At 40.3% G+C, this 23,450-nt stretch overlaps 1 protein-coding gene across 3 annotated transcripts in view; it reads right to left on the bottom strand.

The window, feature by feature from the left end:
- edil3a (EGF-like repeats and discoidin I-like domains 3a) overlaps positions 1-23,450 on the bottom strand; it is a 365,883-nt gene that overhangs the window by 147,298 nt on the left and 195,135 nt on the right. For all 3 annotated transcript variants that reach the window (XM_061906308.1, XM_061906307.1, XM_061906309.1), the window contains one exon: positions 13,333-13,514. In XM_061906308.1, the coding sequence (XP_061762292.1) occupies positions 13,333-13,514 (182 nt within the window). The remainder of the gene's footprint in view (positions 1-13,332; positions 13,515-23,450) is intronic.

The raw sequence follows: 23,450 nt of genomic DNA, 5'->3' as shown, positions 1-23,450 counted from the left end.
CCGGTATTGAACACAGGAGTACTCACGACTTTCGTAATGTGAGGCACATGCACTAACCCCTCTTCCGCCGTCCTGCCTCTATTTTACAAATGTTTCTATTATTTTTAGACTGTATATAAAACAGTCTAAGATGGAATGTTTGAATTTCACTGCAAAAACACAACCCTCTGTACTAACAAACACCAAATCACAAACGTTTAATATCACATTTATGTCTGACTACTATTCTATTAACTGCTTAACATCTATTCAATTATGCATGGACTTTCACAGGTGATTTGGGCTTTTTCATTCCCGCCACAGTGCCGGTTGGAGCCATATTTTACTGATATTGGTCAGACCTGTGGTATATTTCCCCGGTGGGTTCAAATGCAATTTTATGTGTGAGTTAGTTGTAGAGATGGCTGTTGAGAGAAAGGAAAAAAACACAGCAACACTCTTACACGGCTTAGATGTGTGAAGAGAAACAAGTGCACGAAGCAACACAAACAAACAGTGCACGGGCGCTTGTCGGCAACTCTGTGATGTATTATTCAACGTCTGTTGCTTTTGTGAGTCATTTGTTGGAAGTTCAGAGGGAAAAACTCAACTGGCTGACACCAAATGAAGCGTCGTGCACCGGAAAAGACGTTCCAATAGCCTGAAGAATGCGATCTCTTTACATATAGCGTTGTCATTCTGTCGATATTACCTGCTTCACCTGACAAGACACACAAAGCTCTGCCCTGTCATTCTATATACTTCAAAGGCAGCACTGATATCCCTTTATGTGGTGCTCATGTGACACACATGTAAACCCTCATGTAGAAACATATGCATGCTCAACAGCATTGAAGTAGTGTTGTCGCGATACCAAAATTTTGGTATCGGTACCAAAATTATTTTGATAATTTTTGGTACTTTTTGATACTTTTCTAAATAAAGGGGACCATAAAACATTTAACAACAAATCTTAAGGTACATTAAACATATGACGGAGCTGACGAGCCGACAGCAGTGGTCCTGCCCAAGATGGCGGCCAGGAGGCGGAGCATGCAGCGGAGCACGCCTGGAGCGACACTGCAGACATCAGAGTCAGGTGCGTAGATTACACACTTGCTCTCAATCCCTGCATCTTCTCCTGCAGCATAAAAGGGGAGGAGGAGGAACAATCGGGGCAGAAGTAGGAGAGGAAACAACAGACCACGAAGACGACGAGAGCGACCCAGAGAAAGATGAGTCCCCGCGGAAGACGCAGCCACCGGCCACCGAAAGGCGCGCCGCGACGAGCAGGAGGAGAAGGCGCGCTAGAAATTGGCGCGACCGACTGGCAAGAAAACTTGAATATTGAAATAATAAACAAGAGTCAATCCTGCTACAATGCGTCTTGTATCGATGGTCACGGCAATCCACACGATGACGGCTGGAGACCTGTCACAATATGTTTTTTTACTGTGAGTTTGTCCTTAAATAAAATAGTGAAAATAAGTTAAAGTGCCGATGATTGTCACACACAAACCATAGGTGTGGCGAAATTATTCTGTGCATTTGACCCGTCACCTCATTGGAGGTGAGGGAAGCAGTGGGCAGCAGCGGTGGCCACGCCCAGGAATATTTTTGGTGATTTAACCCCCACTTCCAACCCTTAATGCTGAATTCCAAGCAGAGAGGTAATGAGTCTCATTTTTATAGTCTTTGGTATGACTTGGCTGGGGTTTGAACTCACAAACTACCGATCACAGGGCGGAAACTCTACGCACTAGGCCACTGAGCAGGTCGTAGAACATACAGGACAATTTGTCTTTTAGTAGTAAGTAAACAAACAAAGGCTCCTAATTTAACTGCTGACATATGCAGTAACATATTGGGTCATTTATTATTCTATTATTTTGTTAAAATGATCAAGAACAAGTGATAGAAAATGAATCGTTAATCTACTTGTTCATGTACCGTATTTTTCGGACTATAAGTCGCAGTTTCTTTTTAAGTTTGGCCGGGGGGTGTGACAAATACTCCGGAGCAACTTATGTGTGAAATTATTAACACATCACCGTAAAATATAAAATAATATTATTTATCTCATTTGCGGAAGAGACGAAGAAAACGTCAGCAATCGTCACACACACGTCAACCAATAAGAATTTGGCGGGGGAGGGTCATGGCAGAAGTGCATTGTGGGTCATGGAATGCTAACTGCTATATGCTATATGCTACTGCCGTAGCTATTAAGATGGATCATTTCATCGTTGGCGGTAACTTATAAAAACTGAGAAGGGCTTAACAAAAAATGGCACTGAAAGGGAAATCATGTACTGCAGATTACAAGATGGACGTAGCGAAATATGCAGCAGAAAACGACAAGAGGAAGCGGCGCATACCTTTGGAGTGGGCAGAGTTGTTTAGAAGCGACACCCTTCATTCATTCACAGCTGCCCTGGGATAAACAGGTTGAAGCGTGGCTGCCAGTTTGCGCCTACGGCCACTCCCACCGCTGCCTATCATTCATCATTCATTCAGCAGTGTGAGCGGCACTGGGGGCAGGGGCAGCAATTTGGATGTCAAGAGGCGGGGAGCGAACCTGCAACCCTGAGGTTTCTGGCACGGCCGCTCTACCCACTACGCCATGCCGCTACCATATTCAAAGTCCTAATGTGTCCAGGGACATATTTCCTGAGTTTATTAACATAATATACATCTTTAAAAAACAAAAGCAGATGTTCAATATCGACGTAATTATAGTAGCATCGACTAGATACGCTCCTGTACTTGGTATCATTACAGCGGGTGTCAGATGTAGATCCACCAGTGGCGTTTGTTTACATTTTGACGTTGGTAAGCTACGGTATATAGTGAATCATGTTTAGCTATTCCTCGTCCTGCAGGGATGATACTTGTAAGAAACATACTTTATTAGTTGCCATGGAAGCAAGGATTAGTGATTCAGAAGTAGCCAAAACACTGCCAACTGGTCTTTAGCCGCTAGCTAGTTAGACATGTCTTAAAGCACCTCTTCCGGTGGGCGTTTCAGTGTTATACCTTCACCTTTATCTTTAATTTTTAAGCCAAAATGCGTCCATTCACACTTTTTTTCTGTCCACATACTGTGTCTGTTTGTAAGTACTCCATGATTGTGCACTGCCGAACATGCTCCTCTGCTCGTAAACCAGCAATGTCACGACAGGGGGGCGGGGGGCGGAGGTGGAGGTTCGGTACTTTTCAGAGGCATTATAGCACCAAATATGATTCATTAGTACCACGGTACTATACCCATACCGGTATACCATAAAAACCCTTCATTGAAGTCTGACAAACTTTAATATCCTGTTCCCCTCAACATCTGCATGTGTCAAGCACCTTGTCTCCCGCTTATTTTCGCCGTTTCTTTGACTTGTGCTTTCCTTTCAAAAATACATTTGTCTCTCGGTTCTACCGCTGTGTTTCTACCGTGCAATAGTATAATGGAGACACAATAAATTGTTAGTATTTAACAAATGTTGCATCTTTTGCATCCACCGCCTTTCATTGTCTTTCTTACTTTTGTTTTTTGAAGTTATACTAAAAGTGCGGCTTGAGTTGTACGGTATACCGGTAATAGTATAGTATCTTGGTACTAATGAATCAAAAACGGTACTATAGTCTGTTTAAAAACTACCAGTTCTCAGGCATGACAGCGTGTCGTCACATCGTGACATTGCTGGTGTTAGAAGTAGAGGAACATGTTTGGCAGCGCACAATCACAGAGTACTTACAAGCGGACAAAGCGTGTAGACAGAAAAGGGAGACTAGACACATTTTGGCCTAAAAACTGACGATAAAGGTGAATGAAGAGGTACTTGCATTTTTTTGCCTTTTCAAATAAAACATGCATTATAGCAAACAGTGTGATGTCGTATCAACCACACCCCTAACCCCACCTCTACTACCACAGGTATCTTGGCAATCTAAGGGAAACCCTGACCGTGATTTAAAGTATTAATATTGTTACATCTCTAATCACAGCACTTCCTTATTATGCCCCAATCAGAGCAGGCACATCCAAAAACCACCAAAAACTGGGTACCAAAGCGAGTTAGTCAGTTTTTGGTACTTTATGTTCTGTTTTGTTGCTGATTTTGACGCAATGATTATGAAAATTTGTTCAAACTCCTGTCCTGTGATGAGGTGACGATTTGTCCTGGGTGTACTCCGTCTTCCGCCCGATTGTAGCTGAGATAGGTGCCAGCGCCCCCCGCGACCCCAAAAGGGAATAAGCGGTAGGAAATGGATGGATGGATGTTCAAACTCCTATTTTCCATTTGTAGGTCAGTTCTTCATCATTTTGTTTACATTGTTTCAGTGTTTAATTTAATAATCAGCTCAAATTGAATGTCATAAAAACAAAAATCAAATGCATTGCATTAATCATGTGTATACATAGGTTTTTTTTTTGGACTGTGCCTTAACCGTGGATGGTTCTATTAAAGGCGGCACAAGTTGTTCTACGGCCAGTGATCTGTTAAATGCTTGCTGGCAAACTTCACTACAGATTAAACTTTAAATAAAGTTGTAAAAGTTTTTTTTTTTGCAAATAAATTCAATTATGACATTTAAAAAATGTTCCTGTATGACATTCAGACAATAGAATTGCACTTGCGTTCAAATATTGGTCTCTTTTAACCTGTGATTAATCATGATAAATCCAAATTCATAATTTGATCATTAATCTTATTCAACAAATGTATAATTCGACAGCATGAGAAAAATTACAAAGGCATTGTTTTGTTGAAAAAACTTCTTACCCTTTTTCATGTACCCGTGAGGCCACCGTTTAAGCACCGGCACTGTTTCAAAACTACCAATTTGGTACTAGTCTCGGTTAAAACTTAAATACCCATACCTAGTCTTCTTCTGACTAACCAAAACCCACTCAGTTTGTGAAAGACTGCCATATTCGGTTGATACCTAATCAAGCTAAATTCCACAGTTAATGTTTATCTTAGTCGTCATATGGTCAATTATAGGAACTGTTGCAATGAGTTGTATCTGATAGTGAATCCGTTATTTGGGTTGATTGTTTGTTTGTTGTTAATTAAGGTGAAACACATTCACAGTTGAACAAATCCTATTCAATTAAGATGGGTTTTTGGCAGTTTACGGCTGCTGGCACATGTTTAATTATTTGTAAAAAAAAAAAAGCTCTATTTGCAATCTGGTGAGCAGTCCAAGGTGTAAACTGCCTTTCAAATTCAATAGCAGCTGTGATAGACCCCAGCTTCCTGTTAAACTGAATAGGATAAGTGTGATATGATGGGTTGCACCAGGGGTGCCCAAATTTGAAAAGATAACATTTATTCTTATTCATCAAGTAATCTGATTTACAGCACATGATGGGCTTAGAGAAACTATGTGTCTGGGGGCCGGTATGTCTGTTTTTAGGAGCAGAAAAATGATGTCTGATTGAATGTGAAAGACATTACGACAGACCGCCTTTAAAACGGAATGGAATTTTACATTTTTCTTACTGAATGAGACACCCAGAATATACAAACCCCGTTTCCATATGATTTAGGAAATTGTGTTAGATGTAAATATAAACGGAATACAATGATTTGCAAATCATTTCCAACTCATATTCAATTGAATATGCTACACAGACAACATATTTCATGTTCAAACTGATAGACATTTTTTTTTTGCAAATAATTATTAACTTTAGAATTTGATGCCATCAACACGTGACAAAGAAGTTGGGAAAGGTGGCAATAAATACTGATAAATTTGAGGAATGCTCATCAAACACTTATATGGAACATCCAACAGGTGTGCAGGCTAATTGGGAACAGTTGGGTGCAGTGATTGGGTATAAAAGCAGCTTCCATGAAATGTTAAGTAATTCACAAACAAGGATGGGGCGAGGCGAGGGTCATTACTTTGTAAGCAAATTGTCGAACAGTTTTAGAACAACATTTCTTAACGAATTATTGCAAGGAATTTAGGGATTTTACCATCTACGGTCCGTAAAATCATCAAAAAGTTCAGAGAATCTGGAGAAATCACTACACGTAAGCAATGATATTACGGGATTTTATCAGACTGCGTTGTGGGTAGTAGTGGGTTTCAGTAGGCCTTTAAAACTCTACTATGCAAAGCCAAACCCATTTATCAACAATATCCTGAAACGCTGCCGGCTTGGCTGGGCCCGAGCTCACCTAAGATGGACTGATGCAAAGTGGAAAGGTGTTCTGTGGTCTGACGAGACCACATTTCAAATTATATTTGGAAACAGAGGCCGTGGTGTCCTCCAAAACAAAGCGGAAAATAACCATTTGGATTGTTTTAGGCGCAAAGTTCAAAAGCTAGCATCTGTAATGGTATGGGTGTGTATTAGTGCCACAGGCATGGGTAACTTACACATCTGTGAAGGCACCATATTGCTGAAAGGTCCATACAGGTTATGGAGCAACATATATTGTCATCCAAGCAAAGTTATCATGGACGCCCCTGCTTATTTCAGCAAGACAAGTGTTACAACAGCGTGGCTTCGTAAAAAAAGAGTGCGGGTACTTTCCTGGCCCGCCTGCAGTCCAGACCTGTCTCCCATCGAAAATGTGTGGCGCATTATAAAGCGTAAAATACGACAGCGGAGACCCCGGACTGTTGAACGACTGAAGCTCCACATAAAACAAGAATGGGAAAGAATTCCGCTTTCAAAGCTTCAACAATTAGTTTCCTCAGTTCCCAAAACATTTGTTGAGTGTTTTTAAAAGAAAAGGTGATGTAACACAGTGGTGAACATGCCCTTTCCCAACTAATTTGGTACGTGTTGCAGCCATGAAATTCTAAGTTATTATTTTTTGCAAAAAAAATAAAGTTTATGTGTTTGAACATCAAATATCTTCTCTTTGTAGTGCATTCAACTGAATATGGGTTGAAAAGGATTTGCAAATCCTTGTATTGCGTTCATATTTACATCTAACACAATTTACCCAACTCATATGGAAACGGGGTTTGTAGATGAAAATAAAGAATGTGGGATTTACAGTATTAACTAAGAACGATAAAACACTGAATATTGACAACATATGAATGTGACACTCCCTTTTGATTGACATATTTTGCACTCAAGCGAAACGCAACAAAAATACAACACAGGGACGGCTTGGCGCAGTGGGAGAGTGGCCGTGTGCAACCCGAGGGTCCCTGGTTCAAATCCCATCTAGTACCATCCTCGTCACGTCCGTTGTGTCCTGAGCAAGACACTTAACCCTTGCTCCTGATGGGTCCTGGTTGGCGCCTTGCATGGCAGCTCCCTCCATCAGTGTGTGAATGTGTGTGTCAATGGGTAAATGTGGAAGTAGTGTCAAAGCGCTTTGAGTACCTTGAAAGGTAGAAAAGCGCTATACAAGTACAACCCATTTAACACAGCAAAATATGAACGTGAAGAGTAAAAAATAAACCCAACTACAATCATATATAGCTGACATATAACTAGGCTTTAGAAATTTCATGTAAACAAGTCTCTGACACCCGGATTTAAGGGTGGCCGCTCTGGAAACAGTCTGTGGAAACGTTCCCCACCCACACTGCTTGGTGCCTCGTCTGAGCTGCTGTGATTTAGATTACCATAGTAACGAAATCCATTACCATAGTTACTAGTATATCATGCAAAAGGGCGGAACTTTGTATAGTTCAATACCTAAGGTCATTTAAAAACATCACTGCACAGCCTAATGGCAGCAACAGTTTTGATCTTAAAGATCTAAAAAGAAATATTAGGGAATGTCCAGCGGGCCAGATTGAAAAGCTTAACGGGCTGCATGCGGCCCCCGGGCCTTTTTTTGCCCAAGTCTGGCTTGGAAGAACAATTATAATGTGGAACCAACTGATGTTTAATTGTGATGGATTCTGTGTGGAGTTTGCATGTTCTCCCCGTGAATGCGTGGGTTCCCTCCGGGTACTCCGGCTTCCTCCCACTTCCAAAGACATGCACCTGGGGATAGGTTGATTGGCAACGCTAAATTGGCCCTAGTGCAGGGGTCGGGAACCTTTTTGGCTGAGAGAGCCATGAAAGCCAAATATTTTAAAATGTATTTCCGTGAGAGCCGTACAATATTTTATCACACTAAATACAACTAAATGTGTGCATTTTTAAGTAAGACCAACATTTTTACAGTATAAGTCTCTTATTCTTTTTAATAACATTGTTATTCTGAAGTCAACCAATAATAAATAAAATACTTCTTACCATTAATGAACAGGTGCGGAAGAAAACGGATGGATGGATTAAGGTGCATGAGAATGTTTTATATTCTGAACGTTATTTTTAACACTGAATATCACCAGTATTATTCATTACTTATCGTGTTAAGCAATGTCAGCTAAGATTTATCTGAGAGCCAGATGCAGACATCAAAAGAGCCACATCTGGCTCTAGAGCCATAGGTTCCCTACCCCTGGCCTAGTGTGTGAATGTGAGTGTGAATGTTGTCTGTCTATCTGGGTTGGCCCTGCGATGAGGTGGCGACTTGTCCAGGGTGTACGCCGCCTTCTTCCCGATTGTAGCTGAGATAGGTGCCAGCGCCCCCCGCGACCCCAAAAGGGAATAAGCGGTAGAAAATGGATGGATGGATGGATTTGAGTGAAATGTCTGTGTCATACTTACAATTACTGTCGTGAGTTTGTGTGTGCCTGTAGTAGTATTATTATCTGCATCCACATAACCCGCCCACCCCATAAAATATATATTAAATACAAATACAACAAAAGGTTGACATACTGTATGTAATGTGGCTATTCTTCAACAGAAACATTAATAGTAGCCCTTATATGTTTTGTTTTTCTCCTACTTTTGACTGCATCTGCTATTAGGCATGAACTGTTGTTTATTTCCACCAACTGATACATAATTCCCAGGACTGCCAGTAAAAGTGGGTCAAATAATCGATTTTTAGATGCATCCCAATTCGGACATGGACAATTATAAAATGAAATAGTAAATGTCAATAATCGATTAATTTGTTGTATATGACTGCAGCGAACCACCACACTAAGAGAGCCGACCAGCTCCTTCATTGTAGGGCACCAATGTTCAAGTTTTGCACACATTTCCATGAATTCAATAAACATGGTGGACATTTCTTATTACAAATGCACTGTTTTAAAAAGTTGCATGGGATAAACGCCTATTTAGTGACACGAAAAGAAGTGTAAAACTGCATCAATATACATTACTACAGATGCACCAATAATCAATTTTTAATCGAATCGTAGCTCCTGAATCATAATCATAATCAAATCGTGAGGTGGCCAAAGATTTACACCTCTAAATGCGACTAGCATTAACGAAATGTGTTCATATTTATAACGATGTGACCATAAATGACAATTAAACCTACAAATATATAAAAATAACTAAAAACTTGTTGAAAAATAAACAAGTGATCCAATTATAAATAAAGATTTCTACACTTAGAAGTAATCATCAACTTTAAGTGCCCTGTTTGGGAATTGAAATAGAGATCCATCTGGATTCATAAACTTAATTCTAAACATTTATTCATAAAAAAAGAAATCTTTAACATCAATATTTATGGAACATGTCCACCAAAAATCTAGCTGTCAACACTGAATATTGCATTATTGCATTTCTTTTCACAGTTTATGAACTTACATTCATATGTTTTTGAAGTATTATTCAATAAATATATTTATAAAGGATTTTTGAATTGTTGCTATTTTTAGAATATTTTTAGAAAACCTCACGTACCCCATGGCATACCTTCAAGTACCCCCAGGGGTACACATATTCCCATTTGAGAACCACTGTTCTAACTCATAAATAAATGTAAATAAAATTCTGCTTATAAAGTTGTCAATGTGAGGTTGTCTATTCCGCCCATAAATCCCTTTATTAAAAGATTTAAAAAGTGCCAGCAATACTCTATTTACATTTTGCGACTTGAATATTAACCAAGTACTAGCGATTCCCAGAGCTCCAAAAAAGTCAGTGGGCTACAGAGCCTTTTCTATTCGGGCTTCAGTAATCTGGAATGCCCTACCGGTAACAGATAGAGATGTTACCTCAGAAGAAGCATTTAAGTACCATCTTAAAACTCATTTGCAGAGGTGGGACCAAGTCATTGTTTTGCAAGTCACAAGTAAGTCTCAAGTCTTTGCCCTCAAGTCTCGAGTCAAGTCCCGAGTCAAGACAGGCAAGTCTGGAGTCAAGTCCAAGTCAAAACTGAAAAGTCTCAAGTCAAGTCCCAAGTCCTGCATTTTGAGTTTCGAGTCATTTCAAGTCCTTTTAACCACAGACTAATATATTTACACAGACTGTGTATGCTTTTAAAATGCTGTATGTATTTATTATAAAAGAAAATAGTGCTGACATTGCACTTCATAATAGCACTATTAACCAGTTATTTTAAACATGTAACTCATTCCTTTACACAACAAACACATTTGAAAAAACAAGTACAACTGTAATTATTTGCACAAAAGTGTTATCATTGTATTTCCATGGCATATTGCATTGGAACTAGTTCCACAGCAGTTTCCATCCTGTTTTTACCTTATCTCATTGATCTAATCTCATACTGTATGTGTTTTAAAGTGTGCGTACACATGAAAACCATAAATACATGAACATAACAATGAACAGAGTTGTACGTTTTAGATGTCAGGGCCCTATGGAATTTGTACACATATTCTTAATATAGTATACATTTTAACTGACCTTTATTTGACTATGTTTGTATTTTTGTAGGGGTCTAAAATACGTGGTGCTCCTGACCGCCGTCAAACGTTACGTTACTGTGTGTGATACATTCACTAACCAAACATTATGTGTAGGTACCTCATGCAACCCTGCTTAAAAAAAATCACTTGACAAAAAGTATGAACAAGGTAGTGAACTGCAGTGGACGCAACAGATTGTAGTGTTTGCAATGACGTTATAACCATAGACATATTATAAGTAAACCCAGCATTGGCTGCTGTGACGCGAGCAATTTGGCCACCATCTTGAAGTGGTAATGAGGAGCTGGAGAGCAGCCTAAACTGAAGGTTGAGAGGTAGAAAACAAAGATGCCGGGCTGGTGTTCAGCGTTTTCCTGCTTAAATGAGCGGACTGTTGAAAATAGGAACCGGGGGATTTCTTTTCACAAGTAAGATTTAACATTAACATACTATTGGTAGTATTTTGTGAAAAGAATATTATCACAGAATTGTGAAGGAGCAAAGATCTTCAATATTTGTATATAAAAATCACAAAGAAATCTTCTGGAGGAGGATGACCCCCCCTACTGGTATTTGGTTTACAAACTTCCAGCCCCACCTAAAACAAAATTCACCAGCCACCACTGATTATGATGCATTCATCATTTTAGGCAAAACATAAGACAATACTCTCTTAACAGTATAATTGTAACCAGGAATAAGTATTCAAGTAACAATATTCAAATACGAACATTGTTGGGTAAAACAGACTTTGATTTTATTCTGAATCCAGTGAAACAGATTGGTGGCTTTAGCTGATATAAAGACTTTCAAGTGTTTATACTGTATATGTTTAAGTATTTGGCCGACACTTTTATCCAAAGTAACATACATGAAAAATACATATAAAACAATCACTGTAAACATGATTGTTTAGGGGGAGAATGTAATACAAAATATCAATACAAAGTGTCAAGACAAAAAAAACTCTCTGCTGTTGCAGCAACAGAGATAAAGTCTATTGGTCTGTAAGATATATAGATATCTAATATATTCCTACATTGTTTATTTAGGATATACACATGTATATATAACCTAATCATATTGTTTCTTCAACTTAAAAATAGCTGACCGTTTTTTACCCCTTTCTCTGGCATTATTATTCCCAGTTTTGAGCTTGGACGTCTGGTCACTTATAGCATATAAGAATATTATATTACTGTTAAGCAAACTATGAACACGCCAAAACACGTGTCCTTTATCGTAGTTACAAGTATGACAAAAAGCGTGTGAAAATCAGTGGTATTCAGTGAGATAAAATGCGCTGACAGTTCATTGCTCCTGCCAAATGTATTGCACTGAGTGGAGTAGATCACCACTTCAAGATGGCGGCCGCGCGTCTCATCTCGTCAGCGCCAGTAGTGGTTGATGCTGCGTACCCTTATAAGATGTCTATGGTTATAACGTTAGCAGTGAGTTTACAGCCTCACTGATTCAACTACACAGCAAATAAAAGTTACGTTACTCAGCCAATAAACGTTAGCTTAAATTCGAAACTTACCCTTCTTTGTGCATCTTCAAATGTCGAACGAAGTTGGAAGTTGTTGCGTCTCCGTCTGTAATCTTCGAACGAACTGCATGCTTTGCATACGGCAATTAGTTTTTTGTTGACCAAGTCGTTGTTTTAATACCTGAACAAAACTATTTTTGGCATCATTTTTCCTCACTAGCGCTTTGTTTGAGAGGTCTTCTTTGTTGGTTTTTCTGCAATTTGATTGGATGAATGCTATGTGATGAACATAACGTGGATGTAATTTGATTGGCTGTTGTTCTGACAGGTAGCGCACACGCTGTCATCGCACACATGCTGACACACACGCGTACACAATGGAAGATACGGAGCGCTCCTGAATAACTTTTTAATCTTTGGGTTTTGGGGAAAGTAGCAAGTCATGTCAAGTCAAAAGGCTCAAGTCCAAGTCAAGTCACAAGTCATTGATGTTAAAGTCTAAGTCGAGTTGCAAGTCTTTTTACATTTTGTCAAGTCGAGTTTAAAGTCATCAAATTCATGACTCGAGTCTGACTCGAGTCCAAGTCATGTGACTCGAGTCCACACCTCTGCTCATTTGTATACTCTAGCCTTTAAATAGACCCCCCTTTTAGACCAGTTGATCTGCTGTCTCTTTTCTCAATAAGCTTGTGCTGGCTGTATTGACATCATGACTGCTTTCACGCATCGGAGCTCCAAAGTTTATTCTCGATTATAAATAACGCTCATTACCTGGATAGTAGAAGGACAAAGACATAAACTGACAAGTTGGTACACTCTGGCATCCAATTTAGACCCATAAATGGCATAAAAGACACGAAAATACGCTTAGTCTGTGTTTGGTTTCAACCCCCCTTTTTTTCTGGAGGATTACGACTCATTTATATGGAAAATATATGAACATTCCAGCAGTCGGCATCCTAAAGACAGCAGTTACCATAGGCTTCATTGTAAACAGACTATTAATCGCATGTATTTATTATTTATGTGTGCTTCTCCTACATAAGGATTGTGAATGATAAGCCATAATCCCCCCCAAAAAGTGCAGTTTCCCTTAAATAAATGGTCTCGACTTGGCTTTCTGTGTGTCAGGTGCCCAGTGTAATTACCTGAATCCATGGCCATCTGTCATTCTCAGCTGCAGTCCACGCATTGACCAGACCTTTTCTGTTGAGGCGTGCGAAGTATGGATACCACTTCTGCAAGCCAAACAGAGCCCGGTGGGTGGAGGAGGCTGTTATCTGCTGGTTGGAGATTATGCCGCCTTCCATGCCCAGTGGTCCAGAGCATTCTGAGGCAAAAGACGCAGAGGAGCATGCTGTCATGTTCCAGCTCTTAAAAATACAATATGTGCAACTGCATGAAAAACAAATGTTGATCTTGGAAATACACCAGCCAATGCACCCAATTTGTGAACACACATGCGTGGTGAAGCATTTACAAACCCCATTTTCATATGAGTTGGGAAATTGTGTTAGATGTAAATATAAATGGAACACAATTATTTGCAAATCATTTTCAACCCATATTCAGTTGAATGCACGACAAAGACAATATATTTGATGTTCAAACTCATAAACGTTATTATTTTTGTACAAATAATAATTAACTTAGAATTTCTTGGCTGCAACACGTGCCAAAGTAGTTGGGTAAGGGCATGTTCACCACTGTGTTACATCACCTTTTCTTTTAAAAACACTCGACAAACGTTTTGGGAACTAAGGAAACTAATTATACAAGCTTTGAAAGTGGATTTTTTTCTCATTCTTGTTTTACGTAGAGCGTTAGTAATTCAACAGTCTGGGGTCTCCGCTGTCGTATTTTACGCTTCATAATGCGCCACACATTTTCGATGGGAGACAGGTCTGGACTGCAGGCGGTCCAGGAAAGTACCCGCACTCTTTCACTACGAAAGCACGTTGTTGTAACACGTGGCTTGCCATTGTCTTGCTGAAATAAGCAGGGGCATCCATGATAATGTTGCTTGGATGACAACATTTGTTGCTCCAAAACCTGTATGGACCATTCAGCATTAATGGTGCCTTCACAGGTGTGTAAGTTACCCATGCCTTGGACACTAATGCACCCCCATACCATCACAGATGCTGGCTTTTGAACTTTGCGCCTATAACAATCCGGATAGTTAGTTTCTTCTTTGTTCCGGAGGACACCACGTCCACAGTTTCATAATATAATTTGAAATGTTGACGTCAGACCACATAACACTTTTCCAGTTTGCATCAGTCCATCTTAGATGAGCTCGGGCCCAGCAAAGCCAGCAGCGTTCCTTGGTGTTGTTGATAAATTGGTTTTGCTTTGCATAGCAGAGTTTTAACTTGCACTTACAGATGTAACAACCAACTGTAGTTACTGACAGTGGTTTTATGAAGTGTTCCTGAGCCCATGTAGTGATATCCTTTACACACTGATGTCGGTTTTTGATGCAGTACCGCCTGAGGGATCACAAGTCCGTAATATCATCGCTTACGTGCAGTGATTTCTCCAGATTCTATGAACCTTTTGAAGATTTTACGGACCCTAGATGGTACAATCCCTAAATTCCTTGCAATAACTCATTGAGAAATGTTGTTCTAAAACAGTTCGACAATTTGCTTACAGAGTGGTGACCCTTGCCCCATCCATGTTTTTGAATTACTTAGCATTTCAGGAAAGCTGCTTCTATACCCAATCATAACACCCACCTGTTCCCAATTAGCCTGCACACCTGTGGGATGTTCCAAATAAGTGTTTGATGAGTATTTCTCAACTTTACCAGTATTTATTGCCACCTTTCCCAACTTCTTTGTCACGTGTTGCTGGCATAAAATTATAAAGTTAATGATTATTTGCAACAACAACAAAAAAAATGTATCAGTTTGAACATCAAATATGTTGTCTTTGTAGCATATTCAACTGAATATGGGTTGAAAATGATTTGCAAATAATTGTATTCCGTTTATATTTACATCTAACAAAATTTCCCAACTCATATAGAAAATGGGTTTGTAAACATTTTTTTTTCCTGTATGCTCAATTTGCACCTTCAATTCATGGCTGGTGTTTGAGAGATTGTCAGACTCCAAGCCTTACATCTTTACAAAGTTAATTTCAGAGCATATTTATATTAATGAAGGTAAATATTAAAGTAGCCGAAAATAAGGTACAAGGTATGCAGAATTCAATATTTTGTCAACAGCCTCTGAATATCAAAGTAAACCTGCAGTTGGATTTGCAGTACTGTACATCTTTTTTTCACAAGCAAATGTCCAGAACCACCGAGAACCGGTATGCAGCAAACTTTTAGGTCACAACCCACCAATTAAATTTCACATAGGGTTACAGCTAAAAATAGCAAGTCCATTACCATCTTAGGCGATGGAAACCCGGTTCATTTTCCACTTAAGTTGGCAAAAGTATGTACTTTCAGGTACTAGTTCTACTAACTGTGCTGTCAGGGTTCTACATGTGCCCAGTTAATATGGCTGCATGATTAATAGACATTGAATTAGCATCGATTCTGCGATAAATAACTGCACGAGGCGGCATTTCAGTGACAGACACAGGCCTCAAATTTTAACTTTTTAAAGGCCAAGGTAAGTGTTGCCTTCAACAAAAGAGGGCTCATATTTTAGGGCACTAAGGCAAGTTGGAAGGGAACCAAGGCAAACATTATTTTCTTTCGAGACAGGGGCTCCAAGGTATGCATACATATATATATATATATACATATATATATATATATATATATATATATATATATATATATATATATATGTTAGGGGTGTGGGAAAAAATCGATTCGAATACGAATCGGATCGTTTACGTTGTGCGATTCAGAATCTATTCTCATTTTTAAACTTTTTTTTTTAATAGTATTTATTTATTTATTTATTTTTTATCAATCCAACAAACCACTACACAGCAATACCATAACAATGCAATCCAATTCCAAAACCAAACCTGACCCAGCAACACTCAGAACTGCAATAAACAGAGCAATTGAGAGGAGACAAACACGACACAGAACAAACCAAAAGTAATGAAACAAAAATGAATATTATCAACAACAGTATCAATATTAGTTACAATTTCAGCATAGAAGTGATTAAAAATCCTTCACTGACATTATCATTAGACATCTATAAATTAATAAAAAAGAACAATAGTGTCACAGTGGCTTACACTTGCATCGCATCTCATAAGCTTGACAACACACTGTGTCCAATGTTTTCACAAAGATAAAATAAGTCATAATTTGGGTTCGTTTAATAGTTAAAACACATTTACATTATTGCAATCAGTTGATAAAACATTGTCCTTTACAATTATAAAAGCTTATATATATATATATATATATATATATATATATATATATATATATATATATATACATTTTTTATTCATTATTGGTAACAACTTGTCAGCTTGTTGTCATTACATGATGCCTTTATCTTTATTTTAATATTTTGATAGAGGGAGGTATTTTTCTAATTGCTTATATACGTTTTTAAGTTATGTACATGCAGATGCTGTATTTGTTCGGATCCATTAAGAGTTAGTGCAGAAATATGTCGTATAGGAATTAATGATACAAAATAAAACATTAACAAAATGATGTGTCAAGTGAACGGTTTTTGAAGTAACACCTTCGTGACATGAAAACAAAAACAAGAAATGTAAAAAAACATGGAATTTACTTTTTGATATTGATATAAAACTCAAAGCAGTTTGGCTAATGAAGATGAAGTCTAATAAACAAGCTTAGTTCTTCTCCGACACTGCCTTCTTGTAGTTCAGTGCAACAGTTTGGTCAACAAAAATAAAGAGGAGTGGCATCTCTCACAATCGAATACACCCTTTTCGCAGCCAGCGTTCAATTCGATGGGATAACAAAACATTTGAGCTAGTATTGATGTTATTTGAACACTGATAAAGTTTGCAGTTAAATGAAGGACGCATGAACATCCCAGTCCCAGACTTTATAAACAGCACGCCTGCTGCATGTTTCATCACGTTATTAACTCTCAGTCACAGCAGCTGATTGACGCTGTACTGAGAAAATATAATCAACATCAAATAGTTTTCTCCTTCGCTGTATAGCTTTAGTGTGGGGAAAAGTGCGTCCGTCTCCAATATTGTCCACACCTGTCTCCATCTAAACACAGCAGTGCGGTCTTAAATGCACACCGGGAAGCGAGGGAAAATGACGTTAAACCAAGCGATTGGCTCAGTTTACTCCGAGGGGAAATCTTCAGTGCAAAGTCTGTGTAGTTAACCCGCGGTGATCATCAAGCCGAACGACACTATTGTGAAAGTGCCAGACTTTGTGTTGCTTAAAATGCATGAATAAATGATGGTTTAAGTGTTGTGTTTGTTGTCTTCTCTCTGCCTTTTCTATTGGTTTGTCAGTTTCTTTCCCCAGTCTTTTTGTCCCCAATGAGGCACACCTGCTGCTAATCACTTTACCGGTAGCATTGAAGCGCATCTCCGCCAGCTGGTCCCTGCCAGTTATTGTTCCTGAACTCCGCTCTGACATGTGCTTCCACGATTCGGCCTTCGCATATTCCTGTAATTTTGACCTCGTTGTTTTGATTTCAGAGGATTAGTTTTGTCACGCTGCGTGCGTCCTGGCCTTTGCTCTGCCAACCTCTGAAAGAGACAACTTTTGTTATATTTCTCATGGTGTGCACTTTTGCCCCATCACCTTTAGTTACCATTTTGAACTTATTAAATATTTTCATCTTTTTATCGCAAACCATGCCTCCATTCTCTGCATCCAGGGGTCCACCCTTGAACTTAAGCTTAACATTAATGAAACATCAATTGTGTGTGGGCTTCACGGTGGCAGAGGGGTTAGTGCGTCTGCCTCACAATACGAAGTTCCTGCAGTCCTGGGTTCAAATCCAGGCTCGGGATCTTTATGTGTGGAGTTTGCATGTTCTCCCCGTGAATGCGTGGGTTCCCTCCGGGTACTCCGGCTTCCTCCCACTTCCAAAGACATGCACCTGGGGATAGGTTGATTGGCAACACTAAATTGGCCCTAGTGTGTGAATGTGAGTGTGAATGTTGTCTGTCTATCTGTGTTGGCCCTGCGATGAGGGGGCGACTTGTCCAGGGTGTACCCCGCCTTCCGCCCGATTGTAGCTGAGATAGGCGCCAGCTCCCCCCGCGACCCCGAAAGGGAATAAGCGGTAGAAAATGGATGGATGGGATGGGCAATTGTGTGTGTGCCGCAGTGGAGGCAGCTAGTTTGCTGTTAACAAACACCACTAGATCCTTGAAAGGTGTTTTAACGGTGACTTGGCCTGGGCTGATGAATCAATCAATCAAAAAAAAAGAAAATGAAGACAAAATACATCAATAAATTGCTATTTCGATGTGTCTTTGTTTTCTTAGTCTCCTGCTTCAAACAGGGAAAAAGAGGTATCACTCGCTGTATTGCTCTCAGCACCTGAACAGTAGAAGTAACTTGTCAGTAATCCCCAATTTTTGTCTCGGTGGGCGGAGAGCAAGACCGCTCGCTTTCACACACAGGAAGCAAGGATAAACAGCCTTTCACTACGCCACTCACTAGTGAGAGGTTCTGCAAAGTAGCATAAATGAGGAAGAAAGAATATGATTACAAAATCAAATGTCTCTTTAAGCCTCGACCCGGACAGGCAATATGAACCAATCAGCACGGACAAACGAGTGGGAATGTTGTGAATCAAGTGAAGGCAACAACAAAAAAAGACAACCCGACATAGTGGGGGAAAAAATGCCCTTTAGGATGTTCAATATTTATTGACGTACAATTTTTGCCAACAGAAAAAAGAGTTCATTTTATTTTTGTTTGTTTGATTATTTATTAAGGATAACAATGTTAAAAAAAATGGTTAAAAATAAAGTTACAGAAATGAGAAATAAAATGTCATATCCTTTTAAATGGTTACTAGCATTATGATTATATATTATGAAACATTAGAAACACTGTATAGATTTTATCGGTTATTCCTTCATTTTAGGAGTCTGTTGGTATGTACAAATCCAAGTATTTAAAATGTAGCATAATATAATAGATTACTGCATATTGTTTGAATGTATGGCACCTTGAGACAAGAATATGTTGATTGACAGTCTTAAAGTCACATGTCTCTCTTCACTCGTTATTTATGCAGTTTTATGCATTCACAGTATACTTATGCGATATAAATATTGCAAATCCATCCATCCATTTTTCTACCGCTTATTCCCTTTTGGGATCGCGGGGTCGCTGGTGCCTATTTCAGCTACAATCGGGCGGAAGGCGGGGTACACCCTGGACAACTCGCCACCTCATCGCAGGGCCAACACAGATAGACAGGCAACATTCACACTCACATTCACACACTAGGGCCAATTTAGTGTTGCCAATCAACCTATCCTCAGGTGCATGTCTTTGGAGGTGGGAGGAAGCCGGAGTACACGGAGGGAACCCACGCAGTCACGGGCAGAACATGCAAACTCCACACAGAAAGATCCCGAGCCCGGCTTTAAACCCAAGACTACTCAGGACCTTCGTATTGTGAAGCAGACGCACAAACCCCTCTTTTACCGTGTTGCCCTGCAAATCCTATTGCAATAAAAATGTTGGAGGGAAAAATCGCAATTAGTTGTTTCCTTAAAATTGTGCAGCCCTACTGGCCAATATCCAATATCCACTGGTTGTCACTCAATAGCTATGTGCACATGGACACATTTAATCAGATTAAAAGACTAACAAAAAGTGCTTCATATAAGGACACCATTCGCAATATTCTGACCCATTTACACACGTTTGGATAAAAATTTAAATTCTTATCGAGACAGGTTGTTTATGCCGAAAGTCATTCGGATCGTAGCACACGAAAACACATCTTCTGAAGTCTTAGTTAGAATTATCCTTACTGCGCATGTCTTTGATGTCAGCGATACTTTGGTGGTGGAGCGGGACTACATTTAACAGTCTCAGAATGAAGTGATTGTCTTGCTGCTGTCTCCCGCAAATTCAACATGTACAGACGTAGCGTTATATGCTGTTGAGTTTGTTGCTTTAAAACGAGACTAGCAAAAACAAAAGGATCGTCTGGAGTGTCATGTGTCAATCTAACAAGAACAAAAGGGATCCAGTTGTCGTCTTAATGAGCTTTTTTATTCAGGACATTACAACTACTCCAAGTGCTATAACTGCTAGCCTCAAACACATACGCAGAATGTGTAACATGAAGACATGCCGCAGCCCGTACATAAATGGCACAAAACAGCTCAATTAAAAAAAAAAGAGGTAAAACAAAAGTAGTGAATGGATATAACAAATTATAAACAAATACCGTGACGGACAAGCAGAAATGCACAAATCGATGTTTTTTTTTACAGTGCAAGTCACTACAGTGAGCAAACTTATTCAAAATGCTTATAGAACGGGCCACTCTAATTCCACTGCTCTTAAACAAATGACCGACGATTGGCTTAATGCTATTGATAATTCTAAGTGGGTTGGAGCTGTGCTGTTAGATTTTAGTGATGCATTTGACGTGATTGACCACGCACTTTTAATTGAGAAACTTAAATGTTATGGTTTTAATACTTTGGGTTTAATGTGGATACAGAGTTATTGGTCCTCAAGATCACAACAGGTGTATTTCAATGGAAGCTTGTCTAATAGCAGAAGTTTGGATTGTGGTGTTCCACACGGAAGTTGCCTGGGACCTATACTTTTTTCTATATTCACCAATGATTTACTTTGGGCTACCGGGCGTGCCAATTTGGTTCCTTATGCTGATGATACAACCTTATATCATGCTGCACCATCATGCAGTGTACTTAATGTACAAACCGTAGTATTGAGTGAGGAACTGAAAGCTGTGCATGACTGGACAGTATGCAAAAGACTTGTCCTTAACATCTCAAAAACCAAAAGTATTGTATTGGGGACTAGGCAAGGGTAATCTAGTGACCCAAAGTTGGATCTGAGGCTAGGTATTTCAACAGTTCAACAGGTCAGAAGTGCCAAGCTCCTTGGAGTGATGCTGGACTGTACACTATCCTGGTCAAATCATATCAGTGATATAGTTACAAATATGGGAAGGGCTGTTAGTATTTCCAGGAAATGTGCTGCTTTTGTTGATCCACCTCTTGTTTGTCAAATTGTTAAGAGTTAAGTCTTGTGTCATTTGGACTATTGTTCTACAGTCTGGGCATCTGCTGCAAGTGGTAAGATCAGTAAGTTCCAGATTGTCCAGAATAAGGCAGCAAGGCTGGTTCTGGGTTGTTCACTAAGAACCAATGTAAACCAAATGAATGCTTCTCTTTCCTGGCTAACAGTGCAGAACAGGTTGTCAGCTAATACTCTTACATTCTTCAAACCAGTAACCGGTAGTAAAACTCCTGCTTTTCTCATGGCCCAAATAGTTCACAGTAGCACTATACATAATCATAATACCAGGGCGTCCAGTGAGGGGCATTTAGTACTCACTCATCCCAGGAAGAGTGCTTTGCGGAAATCTTTTATTTATAGATCTGTATCGCTCTGGAATAACCTGCCTCAAATTCTCACCGGCATTGAAAGTAAATAGGTTTTTAAAAAGAAAGTAATGTTTTATCCGAGTCTTTAAATTAGTTTGCTCGTTGAAGCTTTTGTTTGGTTTTATAGTCCATCCATCAATCTACTTCCACTCATCCGAGGTCGGGTCATGGGGCCAGCAGCCTAAGCAGAGAAGCAAAGACTTTCCTCTCCCCAGTTACTTCGTCCAGCTCTTCCCGGGGGATCCCAAGACGTTCCCAAGCCAGCCGGGAGACATAGTTTTCCCAATGTGTCCTGGGTCTTACCCGTGGCCTCCTACCGGTTGGATGTGCCCTTAACACCTTCCTAGAGAGACGTTCGGGTGGCATCCTGACCAGATGCCCGAACCACCTCATCTGGCTCCTCTCGATGTAGAGGAACAGCGGTTTTACTTTGAGCTCCTCCCGGATGACAGAGCTTCTCACCCTATCTCTGAGGAAGAGCTCTGCCACCCGGCGGAGGAAACTCATTTCGGCCGCTTATACTCGTGATCTTGTCATTTCGGTCATGACCCAAAGCTTATGACCATAGGTGAGGATGGGAACTTAGATTGACTGGTAAATTGAGAGCTTTGCCTTCCGGCTCAGCCCCTTCTTCCCCACAACGGATCGATACAACGTTTGCATTACTGAAGACGCTGCACCAATCCGCCTGTCGATCTCACGATCCACTCTTCCCTACTCGTGAACAAGACGGCGAGGTACTTGAACTCCTCCACTTGGGGCAGGGTCTCCTCCCCAACCCGGAGGTGGCACTCCACCCTTTGACCGGGCGAGAACCATGGACTCAGACTTGGAGGTGCTGATTCTCATTCCAGTTGCTTCACACTTGGCTTCAAACCAATCCAGTGAGAGCTGAAGATAACGGCCAGATGAAACCATCAGGACCACATCATTTGCAAAAAGCAGAGACCTGATCCCGCGGCCACCAAACCGGAACCCCTCAACGCCTTGACTGTGCCTAGAAATTCTGTCCATAAAAGTTATGAACAGAATCTGTGACAAAGTGCTGTAAACATGTCCGACTTACTGCCGGCAATGCGGACCAAGCTCTTACACTAATCGTACAGGGAGCGAATCGCCCCAATCAGACAGTCCGATACCCCATACTCTCTGAGCAGTTCCCCCACAGGACTTCCAGAGGGACACGGTCGAATGCCTTCTCCAAGTCCACAAAGCACATGTACACTGGTTGGGCAAACTCCCATGCACCCTCAAGGACCTTGCCGAGAGTATAGAGCTGGTCCACAGTTTCACAACCAGGACGAAAGCCACACTGTTCCTTCTGAATCTGAGGTTCGACTATCCAGCGTAGCCTCCTCTCCAGTACACCTGAATAAACCTTACCGGGAAGGCTGAGGAGTGTGATGCCACGATAGTTGGAACACACCCTCTGGTCCCCCTTCATAAAGAGAGGGGGCCACCACCCTGGTCTGCCAATCCAGAGGTACCGCCCCCGATGTCCACGCGATGCTGCAGAGTCTTGTCAACCAAGACAGCCCCACAGCATCTAGAGCCTTAAGGAACTCCGGGCAGATCCCATTTACCCCCGGGGCCTTGCCACCGAGGAGCTTTTTAACTCCCTCAGCAACCTCAGCCCCAGAAATAGGAGAGTCCACCACAGATTCCCCAGGCACTGCTTCCTAAGAGGAAGAAGTGTTAATGGGAT

This window comes from Nerophis ophidion, linkage group LG07, assembly GCF_033978795.1.
Source record: "Nerophis ophidion isolate RoL-2023_Sa linkage group LG07, RoL_Noph_v1.0, whole genome shotgun sequence".
Taxonomy (NCBI): domain Eukaryota; kingdom Metazoa; phylum Chordata; class Actinopteri; order Syngnathiformes; family Syngnathidae; genus Nerophis; species Nerophis ophidion.
This window is presented reverse-complemented; position numbering and strand designations above follow the sequence as displayed.